The sequence below is a fragment of the Gambusia affinis genome, linkage group LG04, assembly GCF_019740435.1.
Source record: "Gambusia affinis linkage group LG04, SWU_Gaff_1.0, whole genome shotgun sequence".
In the NCBI taxonomy this organism is placed as follows: domain Eukaryota; kingdom Metazoa; phylum Chordata; class Actinopteri; order Cyprinodontiformes; family Poeciliidae; genus Gambusia; species Gambusia affinis.
In genome coordinates, this window is record NC_057871.1 from 25,244,520 (window position 1) to 25,265,697 (window position 21,178).

The 21,178-nt window shown below is 36.2% G+C and overlaps 1 protein-coding gene across 5 annotated transcripts; it reads left to right on the forward strand.

Annotated features, from left to right (window-relative positions):
- The first annotated feature begins 702 nt into the window (after nt 1-702).
- LOC122829346 (CD209 antigen-like) lies at nt 703-21,136 on the forward strand. Of its 5 annotated transcripts, XM_044113816.1 has the most exons (23): nt 6,020-6,181; nt 7,043-7,174; nt 7,337-7,437; nt 10,999-11,105; nt 11,584-11,667; nt 12,160-12,222; nt 13,075-13,143; nt 13,642-13,698; nt 14,459-14,521; nt 14,689-14,757; nt 14,961-15,017; nt 15,401-15,463; nt 15,588-15,656; nt 15,853-15,909; nt 16,319-16,381; nt 16,536-16,604; nt 16,757-16,813; nt 17,013-17,081; nt 17,728-17,784; nt 17,866-17,934; nt 19,226-19,359; nt 20,109-20,209; nt 20,522-21,136. In XM_044113816.1, exons 2-23 carry the CDS (start codon nt 7,148-7,150, stop codon nt 20,658-20,660), a joined length of 1,644 nt encoding a protein of 547 aa, XP_043969751.1. In that variant the 5' UTR covers nt 6,020-6,181; nt 7,043-7,147; the 3' UTR covers nt 20,661-21,136. The 5 variants fall into 5 exon arrangements, with proteins under 5 accessions (XP_043969754.1, XP_043969755.1, XP_043969751.1 ...); XM_044113817.1 differs by lacking the exon at nt 11,584-11,667 and having other exon boundaries at nt 6,021-6,181; XM_044113819.1 differs by lacking the exons at nt 6,020-6,181; nt 7,043-7,174; nt 7,337-7,437; nt 10,999-11,105; nt 11,584-11,667 and adding exons at nt 703-940; nt 1,755-1,838 and having other exon boundaries at nt 12,157-12,222.
- Nucleotides 21,137-21,178: the final 42 nt, after the last annotated feature.

Consider the following 21,178-nt stretch of genomic DNA (forward strand, 5'->3'; position numbering starts at 1 on the left):
TTGTGGAACTATGTCAGGTTAGCTAACCTTGTAAAAACCTGCCCCGTTGTTCTTTACTATGCTTCACAGAGGGTCTGGATCCGTGACTTCTGAGAAACGATAGTTAGCTGGAGACATGCTTAAGTTTTAAATTCTACCAAATTAACATAGCAAAGTTTGCATCGTTCACTTCCCTCCGGATCAGCTTCTTCAGCCTAAAACGGCTGGTGGGAGAAGAATGGTAAATAAAGGAGCCGTCCCTGTGTTATTTCAATGGAACAACTTCTGTGTTCAGCCTGAAAGAGCCAGTGTCGGAGCCGGACAGCCGAGCAACTATTTGCACCCCTTACATTTTTTTTCCATGACTACAAAACTTCAAAGTATGTTACTGTAAAGTGATTCAAAACAACATGATTTTCAAATATTTTCTACGAACAGAATTTGAAAACGGGAATGAATAAATTAGTCTTTCCATAAATGAAGCCAAACTCGCTCAGTTGCCAATAAATCGAAACAAGAAGTCTGCTTTCTTCCGGTAAACCTATAAATTCGCCGTGACCTCTGTTGGTTCATTGACATTAACTTTTCAAACGAGGCAAAATATTTGCTGAATTCTTCATTTTCCTTCTTCCATTTTTTCTTTTTGCATATCCAATAATTTTGAGAATGAGGAAGACGATTTCAATAAAAGGAGAATTACTTCAATAACACCGCTTGCTGTACTAAGTCTTCAGCACTGAGCAATATTAAATTAAACATTTCATCTAAACACCGACCAGTTGAAGAAGAAATTCCTGGAACATAAATTATTTGAGGCTGCTCAGTTAATCCAAGATGGTTTTGCATGAAGAGCGACATGAAATGTCTGCTATACATGATAATATCAGCAATCCTGGTTCCTGCAAAGATATTCCAGGGAGCCACTCAGGTGAAGACAGCAACACCTCTTCTGCCACATCCGGTAAGAGAAAAATGGGCTTCAGCAATAATTTTGATGCCAGTTTGGTACATGGTACATTTACAGCTCAGAAATGCTCACATAGTCTTTAGGAACGTCTAAAAAAATACATTCATAACAAGGTTTAACTTGACGGTTGCCTTTTATGTCTGTTTTTACATTCTTGAGTTGCTGTACAAACACATTTTTATTTGCTTTGCAGCCGTGCATGAAGCTTTAAAGTCATGCTTTCTCCTCTTTCCTTGTAATGGCTGATGTCAAACAGCTTCTTCTGAAGCCAACTGGAGAGTTGTTTTGGACAAAAGAGGTGGAGAACCATTCAGGAACCGTTTAGTTGATTCAGAAGGAGAGAAAAGTGGGGAAGTGTTTGTTAAGCAGATTATATATGATATGTTTTTCCAATGAAAAAATGACTGAAACAATTTGGTGATGTAATCCAAACTCTTGGTCACGTCAAACCAGCTGCTGAAAATCTTTGTATCAAATGTTTTGCTTGAAATATGTTTTTAACCCATATTTCATCTAATTATTTTCTCCTTCAGTGAAGCATGAACACCATAAAACAATAAAGACTTGAAAAATGACTAATATAGCTAAATTTAAACTTGGCTATTTTGTATCTCATTAACTACAATTTTAAATAATCAGCAGGTTCTTCTAAGTTTTAAGTAGATTGTACATTTTATCTTTTGTATTTCCTCAGAAGAACATTTTTAGCTTGGTTGTTTTTCTATAGTTTCTTTGGATTTCTTTATGTGTTATATTTGAAGTTTATATCTCTGAGGTGATTTATATCACTTCATATGTTTATCCACAGGAGTTCAGCTGTACAAAGTTGGCACAGTTGCCTTTGGACTTCTAGCTCTTCTTCTGCTCGGTCTTATCATTTACCTTGCTTGTCGTAAGTAACCTTGACAACACATGCCCAAACATTTTACCGACACATTACAATTCGGCTCAGAGATCACACGTCTTTAAACAATGCCTTTTAATGCAGATAGTCACTCAGTAATTTTGACGCGCAACAAATTCTGGAGAGTGTTTACAACATAGAACACACTATAGTGCCAATAGTGTTCACTCACCTTTCCATGTTGCTGAATTCAGGTTTTTCATCCACTTCCTGGGTCAAGGGTGTTTAAAATCCAACACAATACTGGTCTGTACAAAGTCCTGACCCCAACTTAATAAATAAAGTCTGTGTTTTCTGTTGGTCTGTAGAAGCCAGGCTTTCTAGTGAAACATCAGTGTCTGACCTCAAAAATGTATTGCCATAAGAATCACACATTCTTCGCAGATAGCATTCCCCAAAGAGTGGAAGGGCAACATCTTATTCAATCTTGTGGATTCAGACTGGGATGTCACTAAATTCTACAAGCTTCTGAAGGCAGATGAGTGAATGCTTCTGTCAATAAAGCTTTACTTTACTGTACATAAATTTGGCTCCCGATGGAGCTTTCCTGCTGGTGCTTGATAACTTCTACACTGTAAAAAATGAACTTAGGGGGTTATCACATTAACAAAAGAATATCATGTACTTTTAACTAAATAATTTCATGTTTCAAACAAAAACGTGATACAGTCATGTTGGATAAACAAGAAATTCAACAACTTCATGTTTATGAAATTGAATCATATTGAGATAACATGATTCATTATAGTCAGACTGATCTTGTGCTGAAGCCGAGTGAGTTCACGGGATACCACGCGAGTTCACGCGAGACAATCGTTTTTTGTCTCAACTTGAATAACATGTTCAAGTTGAGATAACGTGATTCAATTTAGTCAGATTCATTTCCCTCCGAAGAGGATCTAGCGAGATCAGGGGATCACGAGAGATTATAACTTATTATAACATAACTGTTTTGCGCCTGGGAAAACTTCAGAGTGGTTTTAGTTACACATTAAACTATAGACTACACTATTACACTATTGGCATTTAAGAACTGCACTGTTACAGTTCTTAAATTTATTTCAGCATTTAAGAACTGCACTATAACAGTGCAGTTCCTTCTTTCAGCGGAACTGCTGAAAGAAGGAACTGTTAAAAAAAAGTCCTTTTTTAAAGAAAAGTCTTTGAATTAACGTAATCAAATCATGGAAAGGATTTCCATACGATTAAATAGTTTTCTTTCAGCATGAAGCATGTTTGTTGAACTAACTTAATTTTCATGAGTTAGATCAACTTAATAATTATTGTGAAGGTATCACTGTAACATAAGTTGGTTTCTCCAGCATGCTGTGGTGGCGCAGAGGTTTAGCACACTGCATGTTTGGAGGCCTTAGTCCTCGACGCAGACGTTGCTGGTTCGACTCCTGGTCCTGGCAACCTTTGCCATGTCCTCACCCTGTCTGGCTACTGTCTCAAAAAAATGTGAGCCACTAGTGCTGCAAAAACTCTTTGGAGAAGAAAAAAAAGTTGGTTTCAACTAAATTGCCATTAATCTTAGTCAAGTAAATTATTTGGTCCAAAGCATTGCAAATTAGTTGGGCTGGCTCTTTTAACTTACATATAGTAAATGAGTTCAATCAACCTTAATAAATTAAATTGAGCCAACCCATTTGCTTTAAATTGGAATAACCATAATATATTAAGTTCAGCCAAAACCTAATAGAATAATCTTAATAATATAAGTTGAGCCAACTCATGTTATTTAAATTAGAATAACCATAATATATTAAGGTCAGCCAACGCTCTATTGTCCTGTTGATATGAAACTTATAGTTGGATCAGAAGTGTCATTACATGGAAAAGATAAATCTCTCTTAATTCTTTATTTCTCCATGTTAGCATGGGGAAGCATTTTGGCAAAGCCTATTATTATCCTGCCAATATTTGCATGCCCTCTCTATTTTCCTCCAGTGTTATCCTACTGATATGAAACTCATACCAGCAGTTAAGGGAATAAATGTGATTATGTAGAAAAAAGTTATTTCACTCATAACTGTTTGTTTCTTCAAGTTTTGAGGGGATGCATTTTTTGGCACAGCAAATTTAACAAATTTACATACACGCCTCTACGTTTTTTTATTCAGCATTAACTTGTTCAATGGATAAAGATCACCACTGATATCTGAGTGGCTGTGTCTCCTCTGACTCCCAGCATCACCATAGCCAGAGCTGAAGAGATGCTGAAAGGAGAGAAGAAGATGTTTGCAGTCTTCTTGTCCTCACTCAGCTTTCTGAGCAGAGCTCTTGGAGGATCCCATAGTTTCTGATATGAATAAATGAGGTCAGATGTGTCATTATTTATCCTTGTCCAGTTGTACCAGTAAAATACAATGAAAATCCCATCAAAACCAGCTCTTTTTTTTTTTTTTTTTTTTTTTTTTTTACTGTTGTAAGTGTAACCTCGCTAATGGTGATCGGGTACTTCAATCGGGTCTGCGTTGTGTTAATAATGAGCCAGGAGACAGGATGAGATGAAATGCTGTTTATCTCTCTGTGTGGAACAGGATAAGAACTGATCAGGCATCAGGATAATCACCGCGGGTACAGCACCTTACAAAGAATAGCATTTTATTAGCATCAAGCTAACATAACATTTCACTAGAGTGTTAAGTCAGTGAACCTACCTCGCGCCCATTTCTCATGAATTGGCAACGAGCTGTCTGTGTCCACTACATTTAACGATACCAACCACCAGAAGGGGGTGCTGTTTCACCCATTACAATTAACCCAAACTTGGAAGTAATGACAAGTGGAATTCTCTACTACAACATTAACTATGTTACATAAGAACACCTTCTGAATATTCATAGGGTTGTCATAAGTGGAAGTTGTACAATGAAACTTGGGCCCAGGCTGAAGTGAGACTGCAGAGATTGAGAAACTTCCCTGCACCACACCTCCATCTACCCTGAGGCTCTACAAGAGCGGTGGTGTGATGAAAGCAGATGGAGGATGTAGGGGGAAAAATGACCTGACTGGCCCCGTGATGTCCAATCCACTAGATCACTGAGCGACTTCCCATTTACATTTTACAAAGGAATTAAAAAAAATCATCAACTAACTATTAATGCTTTGAATACAGCGAGCAGCTGATGCCGAGTTCCTGTCCACACATGGATGCTGGCACATGGAAAAAAGGGCACTAGGGGCATCATGGATAAAAGGGCAGGGGCTCAAGCCCCTTTTGCCCCCCTCTCTGCACGTGCCTGGTGCAAAGTGTTATCCTAAATTATTATCTTAATAGATTTTCTACCAATACATTCTACCTCAACATTTTCTTGAAAATCACAGTTTCAAAGTAGAATTTCTTGACTGAAGAGAGAGACAATTTGACAAGGATATACTCTGGTATGTATCAAAATTAAACTATTTTCAAAGTCCAGACAATTCAGTAAGATACAGATTCTAATGAACAATTCTCATCGTTTTTCAGATACCGAGGCCAGATTAACAGCAATCTCGCTGGAAAAAGATGAGCTGAAGAAGAGCCTCAACATTACAGGTGGGAATGCATGGCAGAAAATATGTGCATACATATTCACTAATTCTAAAATTCTTGTAGCTTTGTTATAAAATCATGCCACATCTGTAATATATAGACATCAAAATATTGTGATTTTAACATTTATTCTTTTCCAAATCCATCAGATGATCTGGGTGGAGGAAATGACCTCACAGACTTTCATTTTTCCATTTTGGGGTTAAAAATAAATTACATCTGTGTTGTAAAGTATTTTATTATCATCAAATTGTCTGTATGTATTTATATAGTCTTTTATTGCTATCAGCAAAAATGTCTTTTTGTTTTTCAAGACCCAACAAATGAACCGCTTTGACATCATCAGCTTGTACTACCGCAGAATCAAAATGTCAGCAATATCGCAACATTTGAACATTGAATGAAGACCTTTTTCTCTGGAATATAGATTCCCAGCTTCGCTCAGTGACTGAAGAGAGAGACAGGTTGAAGGTGAAAATAGGTGAGCAGTTCTTTGTAAACAAATATCATAATACATGTAAATTAATACATACACAAAATATGGAGGATGTGGCGATGCTATGTCAGTACGTCATTCTCTATGCTTGATTGATAAACAAACCTCTGTTCGCTAGATGGCAGTAGTGTTCAAGTTAATCAATAGGGTGCCTGTTCAAGCCAGTAGAAGAAGTAGTCGACGGAGACGCGTTTGGTGTAACCGAGCTGAGAGAGAACGATATAAGCGCAGATGTTTTGAAACGTAACTACAGAGATGGAGATGTTTGTGACACTGAAAATTAAAATGGCAGCAAAGGTTAGTAACAGAAGTAGTTTTAAGGTAATTTTATTTAAAATACAAGAATTACGTCACAATATTAGAGAAACAAAGTCATATTATGAGAGTAATAATTTTATGCTGTTAAAAGGTTAAGTGTTTCCTTAATTGTAAAACCAGTGCCAACTATAACTTCACAAGATCCTCAGTGCTCCTCATTTTAATGCAGTTTGGTGTAGAGTTGCCATAAAATTTGGACTTTATTCTTTTGAATCATTACAACTTTATTCTCAACTGTTCAAAACAAGCAAACAAATAAACTTCTTTAATTTTATCTATGCTGAAAAAGTTCCAGTCGCTTTTCTCTTATCTTCTGATCACCAGTCGTTGCCCTTCATCACCAGCATGTGAACCGAATATCCCCAGCTGTGTCGATAAAATGATCTTGGACATTGTCTTGAGCCTTAAAATATTAAAATGAGCTGTAATATTTTATTAATCTTTTTTGATAATCAGGTCAGAGAATGCTGGTCCCAGTGGGTTTTGCAGAAAAATGATTAAATATCATATTCTCAATAGTATTTCAATTCAAGAGGGGGTGGGAGGGACATGAAAAAAATTTTTATCGTCGGCCTTGAACCAAGAAATAAAAGTCGGACAAATTAAAAAAATAAAAAATAAATGAAGCTAGTAGTCCTGTGCTTTGGATATTTTGTAAACTCATTAACTTTCTAATCCCAGTCTGAACTTTCATGTTTCCATAGTAACATTTACTTGACAATGTATATGGTCAGTCGGTACTTGAATATTTGACTATTACTTTTTTTTCTATTTGTTGTTTATTGCCACAAGTTGGAATCTTTAACAGCAAATTAAATTTCTGATTTTTCCCCAAAAAAGTTCCACTAGGTTGGAGGATTTTCAGAGAGTGCGTACTACATTTCTTCTACAGAAAAGACTTGGCAGGAAAGTAGAACCTACTGTCAGTCCGTAGGTGCGGACCTGATGATTATCAACAGCAAAGAAGAACAGGTGTGTGGGCAAATGTACATTTGCATGCTTGACAGATATTTGACAAGGTAAATTAAAATTAAAAGTACAACAACAAATAAAAGCAGAGGTCATTGAGGTGTTAGTTCAACATCAGATTCGACTTGTTGCTGACTCATGTTAGTTTCAATCTTTGTTTCTTAGGACTTTGCGAACAGTTTCCAGACGTACATGTGGATCGGCCTAACGGACTCAGAGACGGAGGGAAGATGGAAATGGGTGGATGGGAGTCCACTGACCACAAGGTTAATTTGTTTACACTTTAAACAAATCTTTTCTTTTTTTTTTTTTAACTTCTGCTTTTTTTAAATTCACAATGTGAAAATTTTTTGTCACAACATTCACACAAAAATTTTAATCTTGATCCTTTCTGATTATTTTAGTTACTGGGGCGACCGTGAGCCGAATAGTAACACAGGAGAAAACTGTGGTGATATAAAGACTTTCACCAAAGAGAGAAGTTGGAATGATGAAACATGTTCTGACTCACTTAAATGGATTTGTGAAATGAAGCTTTCCTAATAGTAGTGCTTGCTGTTGCATTTATTGTGACAAAAGGTCAGCTTTTAGTTACGCTGCAGTGTTTTAGATTCCCTCATTCTGTTAAACTAATTCTCATTACATTATGTGTTTTTAATCAATGTCCTCCTTGTCAAAGTGCTGATATTTAGTTCATAAAAGTTAATAAAAAATCTTAAAATTTATTCGATAAAAGACGGGCAGTCAGTGTAAAGAGGTCAGTATAGGCCTTATATGGTCACGCTTCCTGGTTCCTGTAAGAAGCCGAGCAGTTGCGTTCTGGATCATTTGAAATCGCTGCATCTGTGATTTATCCATACCTCTATATAATGAATTGCAATAATCCAAACGAGATGTAATGAAGGCATGGACGAATGGATAAGTCCTTCAAAGTCCTTAAAACAAAAATAAGATTTAACTTTTGCTAAAATCCCCAAGTGATAAAAATTTGATTTAACGACAGAGCTAACTTGTTTATCTAGCTTTAAACAGCTGTCAAAAGTAAAACCAAGATTCCTAGCAGAGGTCTGACAAAACCGAGCTGAAGAACCAAGAATCAGATCTGGATCTGTTGTGTGAAGACTGACCAAATAATTTAACTTGAGTTTGATTGATTTTGATTTTGATTTTGGAAAGTTTTGTTCCATCCAAGATTTGACTTCAACTAAACAATCTATCAATAGCTGATGAGATTAATTTGTACCATTTTGTAGTTTAAGGGGCAGATAAATCTGGATGTCATCCTCAAAGCAATGAAAGGAAACATAAAATTTATGGAAAATCTGGCCAACAGGCAATAAATATATGATAAACAAAATGGGACCTAAAATTGAGCCTTGGGGGACGCCATTCTTTAAGGTTTGGCGCCAGAACAGCATTGGTCCAGATGAACTGAGGAAGTTCTGTTTTCTAAATAAGATTTAAATCATTCAAATACTGGGCCTCTCAGGCCAACACAATGTTTTAATCTATATAGGAGAATCTGATAATCTACAGTGTCAAATGCAGCACTCAGATCTAGAAATAATAAAACTGCTACATTGCCTGAATCAACAGTTAAAAGCAGATCATTAAACACTCGAAGCAAAGCTGTTTCACTGCTATGAGTAGCTTTAAACCCAGACTGAAATTTCTCAGTTATTGTCTTTTAAAAACATTTCAACATTTTAATCCACAGGTAAGGTGGGTAAATATTTAATTCACCTTACCTGTCTTTATCAAATGGGGTTTCTTCTACTGGATAAGATAAAAATCCTCTATAGTTTATGATCCATCGAAACAATAGAGCATTCAGCCATTAAAATTGCCATTGTAATTACATTATGGCATGAGGATCTATAATGCCTTTAGAGCATGTCGGTAAGTTTTATTTAAAATAGTTTTTTCTCTTGATACATATTTGTTCAAACTTTATATGCCGTGACAGTGTAACATGAGACAGATAATCCTTGGGGGAAAAAATCAAGTTCCTCCACCACCATCTATAAATCTGCTGTCATCTGACCAATGAAGTGCTCCGTCAAAAACAACCAATCAGAGCCAGGAGGAGGGGCTTAGCGCTGTCAATGACTCTCTTGGTCACAACATCCTCGTTTCTCTCTGCTATGCTACAGCAGAGAGCTAGCCACCCATGAATACTAAGGCTAGATAGCATGGCTACTGACGACAGTGGATAAAGAACGCCAAATTGTTTCTCCACGTTTAGCAAGTGCACAAGTTTGATTGACAACGCTAAGACCCTCCTCCTGGCTCTGATTGGTTGGTTTTGACTGGCATTTCTGCAGACGGAAATTGGAGCTCAGGGAGGAAGTGGAGGAACTCAGTCTTGTCACAGATTATCTGTCAAATATTACACTGTCGGGACAAAGTGACAGTTTTTAACAAATTTGCAAAAAAAAAAATATATATATATATATACATTTTTTAAATATTGCACACTGTCGATTTAAGTCAGAGTACTATCAACACTTAGAGCAGCTCATCAATTCAGCTGTGCAGTAACTAAAGCTTATCCAATACATACTGATTCCACATTTTAAATACGTCAATAATTCTGACAAACTAGTCACTATCAGCCTGAGTCTGTAAAGGAGACAAGGTTACTCTGCTGCAAGTGTCAGCTGAGTTTATTTACAATCAAACAACCTGCTTCCCCATATATAGTAAAATTTTGCACGTATTTGTTTCCGTACTTAAAAGAAACATCATAATTAACAGTAACTGCAACTCCAGGGAATGCAGGTCAACAGTTTTGAATGATTCAACCGAGTTTGCAGTAGTTAAAAGAGGAAGAGCAAGTGATTCTGCTGAGTCTTGCAAACCTGTCTCACAGTTTTTGATTAGTCGTGTCTTGTGGTTTTTGCGTTTTATCAAAATCCAGCCTGTCTGACAATATGACATGGGCTAACAGATCTCAAAAACATACCAGTGAAACTCAGGAATTGGTATGAAACAAAGTAAGTTATTTTCAACGATAAAGAGCCTGATCAAAAAGGAAAGGAAAACAAAAACAGAAAACATTAACTCACATTTGCCAAAAAAGCATGAATTCTGTTCTCCTGCTGAACATGCTGAAGGAGAACATCATCAGTTTACGACTGTAAGCTCAAGCACAAGCAACTAAATCAACCTCTGGATGGAAAGAAATTCAAGGTACCATAGTGGCCTAATCAAAGTCTGGATATAAGTCCAACCGAGAAGCTTTGACCTGACCTTTGAGCAACGTGGCCAAATTAAAACAAATCTGGAAAACGGGAGAAGATGAAATTCCTTAACAAGAATACAGAAGTTTTATTGCGGGTTAACACAAATGCTTGACTGCATCTATTGAAACCAAGGCTGGCACAAGTTTAGAGCCAATTATACAATTAAACTGGGGTAAAGTTGGGTTGTGGGTCTTTAAATTAAGTAAAAGCTGCCGTCTGAGAGACCAATTCAGTCTGTCTTAACTTAAAATGACTCATTACTACTATGAATATGTGGTCTGTGTGGTTTTCAGTTAACACACAGACCATACACATATTGCAAGTCCAGCAAAAATTTCCAAGATCCTAAATTTTCAAGAATTGTTTTTTGTGGCTTAATTTTTTTTTTCTTTTTCAAGTTTTGTAAAGCTGTGATGGTGGGATAGAGGTACTTCCAAAGAAAGAGGAAGAAATTTTAACACAAAAATTGTGTCAGCATCTCCACTTGTCATAGACGCACCAAGGACCAAAGGTGGCTTTTGGCAGAGACTTATAGATTGAGGCCTCGCTGCTTAACAAGAAAACAGAGATGGTTTTCCACAGAGAGCACTATGGACGTTCTGTGGCGTACGAGAAATTCAGCGATACTCTTTATACCAGCAATGATGGACCGGAGAGCTGCTCAGATAATAACAGCAAACCCACTTCGGGTAAGAGAAGAAAAATGTTTCTTCAATAATAATTTGCCAGGTCGGTTTAAAACATGACTTATTTATGGCAGTGCTTGCTCTGCTCTTATTTTAAATTGAACAATAATGGCAAATAATGTGAAACTAAAGAAGCATATCTTTAAAACATATATTGTGTCGGTTTTAGATAGAAAAAATATTGAAATTATAAAAGTAAAACAAAAATGTCAATTTTAATTGGTTGGGCACAAAACCTGCGTCACAAAAAAACGTAATTGTAAAAAATCTTAAGTCAAATCTTTTGAGTGATAATTATCAAGGGGCTTGAGTTCATCTATTAAAACTTTTGCGTTTTTATCCTAAATGAATACATGCTTTGCTTTTTCGTTCTTTTTTTTTGCTGAGACTTATTTGTGAAATTGTTCACAGTGGATGAATTTGAAATGTTTACCTCTGACGTCTTCTTGGCGTTTTAAACCATCCACACGTGTTTTCACAGAACTTCAGCGGTACAAGTTGGCCGCAGCCACCTTTGGACTTTTGTGTCTGCTGCAGCTAAGTCTTATGATTTCTCTTACTCTTTGTAAGTAAACCTTGACGATTCACAATCTGGTTTGGAAATTCTGCTTTAGGATGTTGTGTGCTAGTAAAGTGCAGAATGAAGAAAAAGTGTTTGATCTTTTTCCTTTTGGGATGCCTCATGCAAAACACAATTGACGTCAACACAAAGCATTTGTTTGTATTTCATTCATTAGAGAACATTTATTCAATTCTGAAGAACACCTAAGATGTATTATAAAATAAAACGTTCATCTCATGAAGCCTCATGTCACACGTTTGTCTCTCTCAGTTCTGTTTCAGGGAAGTGGCTCCTGTGACATTTACATTTGCGAAACAGACTAAAACAACCGCAAGAGTTACTCAATAGTCTTAACGTGTAAAAGGTTTTTCGCTTTAGGAGTTTTGGAAACTCCGAAAGTTTTCTGTGAAGATTAATTTTCAGACATTATGCGATATCCAATGCGTGCATTCTGGTGGTGTGAAAAACATAAAACTACTCTTCTTTGCCTAGCAGCAGCTTCCAGCAATCAGAGTCTGATTGAGAAGGAGAAAAATGAACTGAAGACACTCAACTCTGGTGAGCATAATGAACGGACGATGCTGTCAGTGAAAGCCTGAATGCAGGGATCCAGGCAATATGAAGCAGAGACGTACTATATTGGATTTTTGGTCAATATCCGATAAAACTCGTTTGGTCGATTACCGATACCAATACCGATATTTTTTTTCTCCTTCTGTGCAATTAAAACACTGCAATATTTTTGTCAATTTAGCTTACTACCAAATGCAAATGTTAAAAAGGAGGCTGAATGATGAAAATGATGTATCACTTTCAACTTGCATTATGTTTAATGTAAAATTTATTCATAACATTTATTCATTTGCTCTGTCTAAGACAATGACGACACTCAGACAGGGCAGATTTGTAAATCTTCACAAAACTAAACTCAACTTGTTCACAAGCAACAAGTGTTTTCATTAATGATGTGCATTAATTCACATCAGTCGCTAATTAATGCTTAGCAGTTTCTTATGACGTCATGCTGGTGGTATCATTGTCACTGGTTTGTCATATAAAAACAACGCCTTTTATATTCGTAAATTATTTAGACTAAGTGGCCGAAATCCGATATTAACTTTTACAGCTAATATTGGCCGATATCCATACCGTGCCGATAATATCGTACATCCCTAATATGAAGTTTTCTCTCAGTTGTCTGTTTGCTGCTTTTAAAGTGAATTTATGTTTTGGGGAGGAATACAGTAAATCTTTATCCAAAGGTTACTTTTAGTTTGTTTGAGTTTGCCGATTTTATAGAAAATATCAGCCAACAATTTTTTTAATTGAAAAAAATGTCTGACTTGTATGGAGAAACAAAAAAAAATAGAGTAATCTGTGTAATTGGAGCTGTTGTTCTTTTTGTCTTAGGCCTCAATGCCAGGAATAAAAACCTGACAACAGAAAGAGAGCAGCTGAGGAGGAATCTAAGTGACGTTGGTAAGCATGATTATGAAACTACACCAACCACAAACCATAATGTCCCAACAACATTAAACTTTAATAATAAATTACACTATTACAGTAGATTTAAACATACGGTACATATTAAGAGAAAACAGGACCATATTAAGTTATATAGCTAAAGCTGTTCTAGCAAAAGGGTCAACTACACAATTCCAATTGACATAAAAATACAAAAATGTCTCGTATCTAGAGCAAACACGAACGCTGGAGAAATTAACTCACTTAATTAACTCATTCTGCCTGCAAATCTTGATGTAGAAAACATAAAATATAAAAAGAAAACGTTGATGTTTTCTAATAGTCTCAGAGTGAAGCTTGTGCAAGTCCCAGATCTGAAGCTGTAGACTTTCTGAAAAGTGAAAAAGTAAAGATCTCATGCCATTAATAATGTTCTACATAAAATATTAGATGTTATTCAGAACCCTTGGAGAAAAACAAAACAATTTACCAACCATGTCATTGTTTTTATAGTTTCACAACGTAATTCTCTGACTAAGGAGAGAGATGAACTAAAGAAGACCAACCTTGGTAAGTATGACTATCGGGTGAGACTGTGTGATAGCGAACAATTATATTAGATTGAATATAATTGTTCATATATAAACGTTGCGTTGGTCGTCCATACAACCTCAGTGCACAGTGCTCAGCGTCACATCCAAATGTTGTCTTTGCAAGATAGCTTCAGGAGTTCTGTCAGCATTGCTGCAGAGATTGAAGAGGTCAGGGGTCAGCCTGTCAGTGCTCAGATCATGCCACACACTACATCAGATTGGTCTGCATGGCTGTCACCCTAGAAGGAAGCATCTTCTGAAGTCTGTACATGAGAAAGCCCCGCAAACAGTTTGGTGAAGACATGTCAACAAAGGACATGGATTACTGGAACCAGGTCTTATGGTCCTATATCATTTTGTCAGTGTTGTCCCATGAAAAGATAGAATTAAATAGCTGCAGAAATGTGAGGGGTGTACTCACTTTTGTGATACACTGTGTATGCTAGTATGACTGTTCTTTGTCAGGTAAAAATAAAAGTGAGACTGAAGACTCAAGAAGAGAAAGGAACTTCAAAAACGCACGTTTAATGGTGTCCACATCCATGCAAGTTTTTAATTAATACCTCAGTTGAAGTGGTGTGTTACTTGAAATGTACAGTTTATACGTTAAATTACATGTCGCAATCAGACTGACATTATTCTACTTATTTTTTTTTTTTTTTAAAGCATCTTATCAGGGTTGCATTCACGTTTAAGAGTGCAAAAAAGAGTGAAATTGTTGTGAAATTGTCATTTAGGTTTCTGGTCCAATCTAAAAAATCTGACTGCAGAGAGGGAAATGCTGCTCAGAACCATCAAAGGTAAGCTCGTTAGTGCTGCTTACGTACATATTAAACTTAAACAAAAAGGAAACATTTAAGATTGATCACATTTATGGCAGAAAACCAAGAAACTGGTTTGTGAATGCAAAATAAAATATCAATTGTCACTATTATTATTAGTATTATGAGGAGTCTTTATCTTCCAGGCACCGAGGCCGATAACAAAAATGTGACTGAACAGAGGGATGAGCTGAGGAAAGAACTTAAAAACCTCAGTAAGTAATTAAAACACAGAAAACGTATCTCTGATAGCACAATCATAGCAGGTTACAATTTTAACAAAAAATAAACACTGTACAGCTCAAGAAATAATATTTTATCTGAATGTGTAGGATTCTTAAACATTTCTGCTATGAATTGTAGATGTGCTGCAATCACTGGCAGTGGTGTGACTAACTTTTCCTCTCACGACAAAAAGCTTTAGAGTTCAGTTTCCTGACTGAGGAGAGAGACGAGTTGAAGGAGATTAATCTCGGTAAGTGTGCTGATGACTGTGTGTTGATTCAGACTCTCTACACATGAAGGATCTCTAGTCCCTTCATGGCAGTTTGATTGTGGCTGGACTGGGTAAATTCGTTACACCTTGTTTCATTTGGAAAACAGTCAGTAATATTTAAAAAATTAAACACGTTGGATGCTGCTTTTTAACTTTGTAGCTGAAGCTTTTCTGTTTAGCAGAAAAGCAATTCCCAAATTAATCAGTTTACATCCATGCTTACTGTGTTCCTTTATTAGTTTTCTTAAAACTAGTTTGGTTCAAAACAATTAACCTACAACGGCAGTTTATCGTTAAATGTTTCTAAAAGTTTCATGATAAAATTTGGCTAAAGTCAGTAAACCTGTTAAACTTCAATGCAGGTATCGAGGCAAATCTGAAAAACCTGACCGACGTGGGAGAAACGCTGATCAGAACCATCAATGGTAAGTAAATCACAAATTCTCAAAACTAAAACTAAAAACGTTTACTAGGAGTCACGTTAGCAATCCTGTGTCCGGTTCATCAATACCAAATGTTCAAAAATAATTACAACGGTTTTACTTTCAGCCACTGATGCTATCAATAAAAACTTGACTGAAGAGAGAGACGAGCTGAGGAAAGAGCTCAACAACCTTGGTAGGTAATTATAAGAAAACAAAAAGAGAAGCGATCAAACAAGTGGTAATATTGTACTTTAATGCCTTCAGCCTTTCATATTTCAGCATATAAGTTAAGAAACTCAACTGATCTGACATCTTTGTACTCGTTTTGTGTGTGTTTGTGTGTCACACAATGGCAACAATGTGACGCAATTGTTTCTATCAAAAAACAGCTTCACATCTTAGTTCCCTGACTAATGAGAGAAACGAGTTGGAGAAGTTAAACTCTGGTAAGTTCGTTGACACGTTGTTGACTGTAACCGAGTCATTTATCGAATCACGAAATATTTATTCAGAAAAGATACAATAACGTAAAAAGTCTGATAGGAACAGCAAAAAATATGAATTATCCGTCCATTTGATGATGCTTTTATATGCAGCGGTAAGAGGAACAATGTTTCACTGTCTGAGCTAAAACATTAATTCATTAATCCTATGTTTATGATAAACTATATGACTTCGGGTGAGAATCTGTTTTCCTTTAGCTTTTCTGTATTTAATTATTTATTTTACATTCAGAGTTCAAGATGAAAAAAAATTAATTCACAATTATTTCATGTTTTTATGTTTATTAAACTATGTTGATGAAGTCAGTATGGCGTAGGGAATTGTTTTTAATATTGTGGATATGTCTTGCAGACATTGGGGCCAGTCTGAAAAATCTGAGTGAAGAGAGTGAAAAACTGATCCAAACCATCCAAAGTAAGCATGATATTCATTACACTCGCTACGATTCAGAGAGGAACATACAAGTTTTTTATCACCAGTCGGAGAACATCTTACTGCAATAAAGCATTAGTTTGTGCGATGAATAATTTCTTCCACGTATCAAGAAATTATCTGTATCCTCTTTCAGATATTCTGTCCGATCACAAAAACGTGACCGGAGAGAGAGACGACCTGATGAGGAAGCTGAATGTGTTTAGTAAGTATTGGAGGATTTTTTTTCAATTTTGAGTCAAGAAATAAAACAATAAACTGTAAAATCACAAAACAAACTGATCTAACGTCATTTCAGAAATGTCAACTCTTTTCTTTTCCTTTCTTTGTGGATTGTCTTTCCCATTAAAATGGCAGCTTCACAGCTTGCCTCCATCTCTAAGGAGAGAGATGATCTAAAGAAGATTAACTCTGGTAAGTGTAATCATTAAAATATGTATGTATATTATGTGTGTGATTATATTATTTCTTTCCCTCTCTATCAAAAAATATATGCATGCTCCTTCTTTTGTTCCTGAGGGAATTTCTTCTTGTATCAAAATGTCTTTACAACTTAAACTATGTTGTTCTAGTGAAAACCTGCCTCCTTCAGTAAATAATAACTGTGTTTCAGATATTGAAGCCAACAGTAACAACTTGAGAGAAGACAAGGATGAACTCAACAGGAAGCTGAATGATTTGGGTTGGTATAAAAATAAAGTTCCAGCTATCAGAAGCCCTTATGATGGTCAGAAAGCAAATAACGTAAAGTGTGTCGTTCATTTATGTCCATCGCTGGTACACTGCAAAAAACACAAAATCTATTTTAAAAAAAGTATTTTTGTCTAGTTTCTAATGCAAATATCTCAGTATAATTGAAGTAAGACTAATTTACAAGAAACTTTTCACAGAGAAGTAGGAGCTGGCTTCAAGTTAATTTCTCTTAATAATTATAAACAAAAATACTAATTCCACTAGCAGATTTTTATATTTATGGCCTTAAAAAATGTCTTGAATCAACAAGAGATTCAGGTTCTGTCCTTAGGATATTTATCCAAAAGTGAGTTGTCCATATCTTTCTTCTTTTTTCTTTAACTTTGTGTGAATAAAACACGATAAAGTTAATCTTGGGTCTTGTTTTCTAATTGTGTTGAAGTTCAACTCAGCCTGAGAAACAAAAAGTTTAAAGACATCAAGAAAAAAACCTGAAAATGCACCAGATCGTCGCTGTTTGTGACATATAAAGTCAGAGGTCTTATAACGTGCATCTGCATTTACTCTGAAAGGTCCATCCAAACAATGGCAATAACTCACATTAACATGGGATCACCGTTTCTTGAAAATTACAGAATCCAAACAGAATGCCTTGACTGAAGAAAGAGACACTTTGAGGAAAACAAAGTCGTGTAAGTATCAGAATCAATCTCCTCACTTCAGGTGTTCATTGTAATGTAATGCAATGAGTAATAACGCACATCGTGTTTCAGACATTGAGGCCATGTCCAGAACAATCAGCCAGGAAAGAGATGAGCTGAAGGCAAAGATCAACACTTTAAGTGGGTATAAAGATTTCATCACATCATGTACAATTTTAATAAACAGAAATATAACGAGTTTCAGATCCTGACACAACAATAATCTGCTTACATACTTGCACTGAAACTTTACATATAACTTCTTTGTCAAGTCGTCAATTTTTAACTGTATCTAAAAGGTGCATTCACACCAGCCCCGTTTAGTCCACTTTAAGTTTGTTTGCCTAGAAAGTCTGATTTGTTTGCGGAGGTGAGAATGTGCAATCGAAGTCTGATGCCAACCAAAAAAAAGCCAACTCTGATCTGCCTACAAACCTAGGTCTCGTTTCGGTTGCAGTGAACTGTGGCGCGGTTTGGATGCATATCTTGATGCCAAGTGTACCGCTCCAAAAGCACTATAGCGCAGGGCATTCTGGGTAAATGGGACCAAAAGAGAAGCGCGTGTCCCGCGCTAGCGGGAGAAATGGCTTGTGGTCTTTTAACCGGACGCTACTACATTTTAGTTTACATTTCTTGAAGAAGGAAGCTGGAGTCACGTCTTCTTCTGATATTTTTTGCGTTGTTTCCTTCAGTGGCTCTTGGTGCAGCGCCACCACGGGCGAGGAGGGGAACACGTTTTTCATTTGCTTTGCTTAGATTGGCAGAGTGCAGCGTGAAAGAGAACCGCAGCAGCGGAAAATGTGACAGATTTTGCTATTTTGATCCCCAATCCAACCGAATCTACCGGACCATCAGGTGTAAAAATAGATTAGATTTTGACATTTTTCATCTTTTGGATTACGAAAACTTGAGACTTTTAATTTGGCGATTTTCATCATTGTGTATGAAAATCGTGTGAAACACCCTAATGCAATATTGAAACCATCACAAATGTTTTGCAAAGCTGATATTATTAGTCGTCTGCACATTCCCACTGCCAGTGTTTGGTGTTTAAATTTCCCAGATTCATGCAAGAACACATGATAATCTTCATGCAGTCACCATGTCTTAATATCTAATAAAATATACAATTACTCATGTGCAAATAACACATTTTGAGCGGTTGGACTGTTAATGTTTTCACACTTTATCATAGTCATCATGTAATTGCTGTAAATTAACTGTAATTACATGTTAATCACAGCTCATTCTATGTGAATGAGCCCCTGATGCTCATGCTTTAATATGAACATAGTTTTTAGATGCTTCCTGTGTGGTTTGCTTCATATTCATATGTCTTCCTATCTTTAGCTTATTTAAAAATCTTGGTTTTCTCCTTTGACCTTTGACCCTTAATTTTTAGTAATTTAAGATTGTCTGTATATCCTTCAAGATCAACCAGGATGGGAGGTTTTTGAAGGCAGTGCCTACTACGTTTCTGCTGGCAAAAAGACCTGGCAAGAGAGCAGACGTTACTGTCAGTCAAAGGGTGCAGACTTGATGATCATCAACAGCAGAAGCAAACAGGTGTGTGTGCAGGCATGTGCAGAGAGGAGAAGGGGGCTTGAGCCCCTGCCCCTTTTGTCCTAGATGCCCCTAGTGCCCTTTTTGAGTTGTTTTTTTTGTTTGTTTGTTTTTTTTTTTTTTTTTTTCAAAAAAATGTTTTTCTATTGTTTTTTTTTTTTTAAATCTTTCAGAAGGCCTGCTTTTGCCTCTCAGTAATAATATTTTGCTAAATGTAATAATTTAGCAAAATAAATTAGTCTGGCTGCCTTCAGTCTAATAATGACTCTCAGAGCCTCCATGTTGTTCAGACACCAGGTCCATGGTGAGGAGAAGGAGGCGGATCTGTGACGTCTAACTATCAAATTATGGGCAAGAATATTTTTTCATACACTGGTTTGTGAATAAAAACGTAGAGACCCTCCAAAGGTCTCTGCACGGCCCTGGGTGTGTGTCTACTTCTCTTCATGACCTTCATCCATACATCTGGCAGATTTAGGTTGAAAGTAATATTTCAGATTGATTAGCATGTTTCTTCTGACTTGAATTATTGTTAATGTTCTGGGGCCGCCACTGGAAACTGGAGACGGACTAAAAGATTACGGTGATGGAAAGCAAACTTTCCTACCTCAAAACTTTGCTTTTATCACCACTGATGGCTCACTGAGAACTGAAATACGAGAATCTGCCAGGAGTGTGAATAATTTAGTTCTTCGCTATGCCAAGCAAAGCCACTTGCTGTTTTAATGTAGTTGATAATGTTTGTTTCCAAGGTTTTTGGAAACAAGTTTCAGAAGTACATGTGGATTGGACTGACTGATGGAGAAAGAGACGGAACATGGAAATGGGTAGACGGGAGTCCAGTTACCACAAGGTAAATTTGTTTCATTATTACATAAACATTCATTTTTCACAGTTCTGCTAAGATCTATATTATTCTACATTTTATTGTAAGAAATCAAGTAAACAAGAAATACATTTTTGATGCATTGCATTGTCTTTATTTCATATTTCAAAGGACAAAATGAATTATTTCTGGATAGCAAATGTTTTTTTTTTTTTTTTTACTTTGGTTTATATTTAGGTGACTTCCTTGACCTTATTATGTGTCACAAAGTCTTTTTTGTGATTTGTCCAGTCCACTCAGTTTCAGAAATTGTACTGAGTGGAGTTTTCTGTTTTTTAGCTACTGGGCAGATGGCGAGCCAAATGGTAGAACACTGGAGAACTGTGGGAACATAAAGACTTACGCTAAGGAGAGAAGCTGGAACGATGAACAGTGCTCCCATTCCCTCAACTGGATCTGTGAATTAAAGCTAATCTAGTAACTGTGATTCATATCACATAAACAGGAAAAAATCCTCACTTCTTAAAACTCTGATGTTGCTAATATTTGTACATTTGTCTGCTTTGTTTGGATGTGATGTTCTGAAGGTGATACTGGAGATGTACTGATCCACATTTTGTGAGCAATTTCAAATCTTTGATTTTTGATCAAAGTTGGATCTGCTGAGTCTGATTTTAAATTTCAATTATAAAAACATTAAAAAAAATTTCCACACTCCCTGCAGTGAGTTGTCTTTAACTGTTAATATTAGGAGTAGAGGCAACTATAAAGGTGTAAAAATCTTTGTTTTCCAAGAATAAAAATTCATTGTGGTAATCAATTTATTCTAATGATAAATTCTAACAGATGATTTTTGTAAACCCCAAAACTGACATGATTTGTGTTGTTAATTTTACTGTTTAAATTATTATGATTTTTTGTTCTTAATTACAGTTCCATGAGAGGATCAATGAACATCAGCAGATTTTAAATTCTGAATAAAGCATTATTCTGATC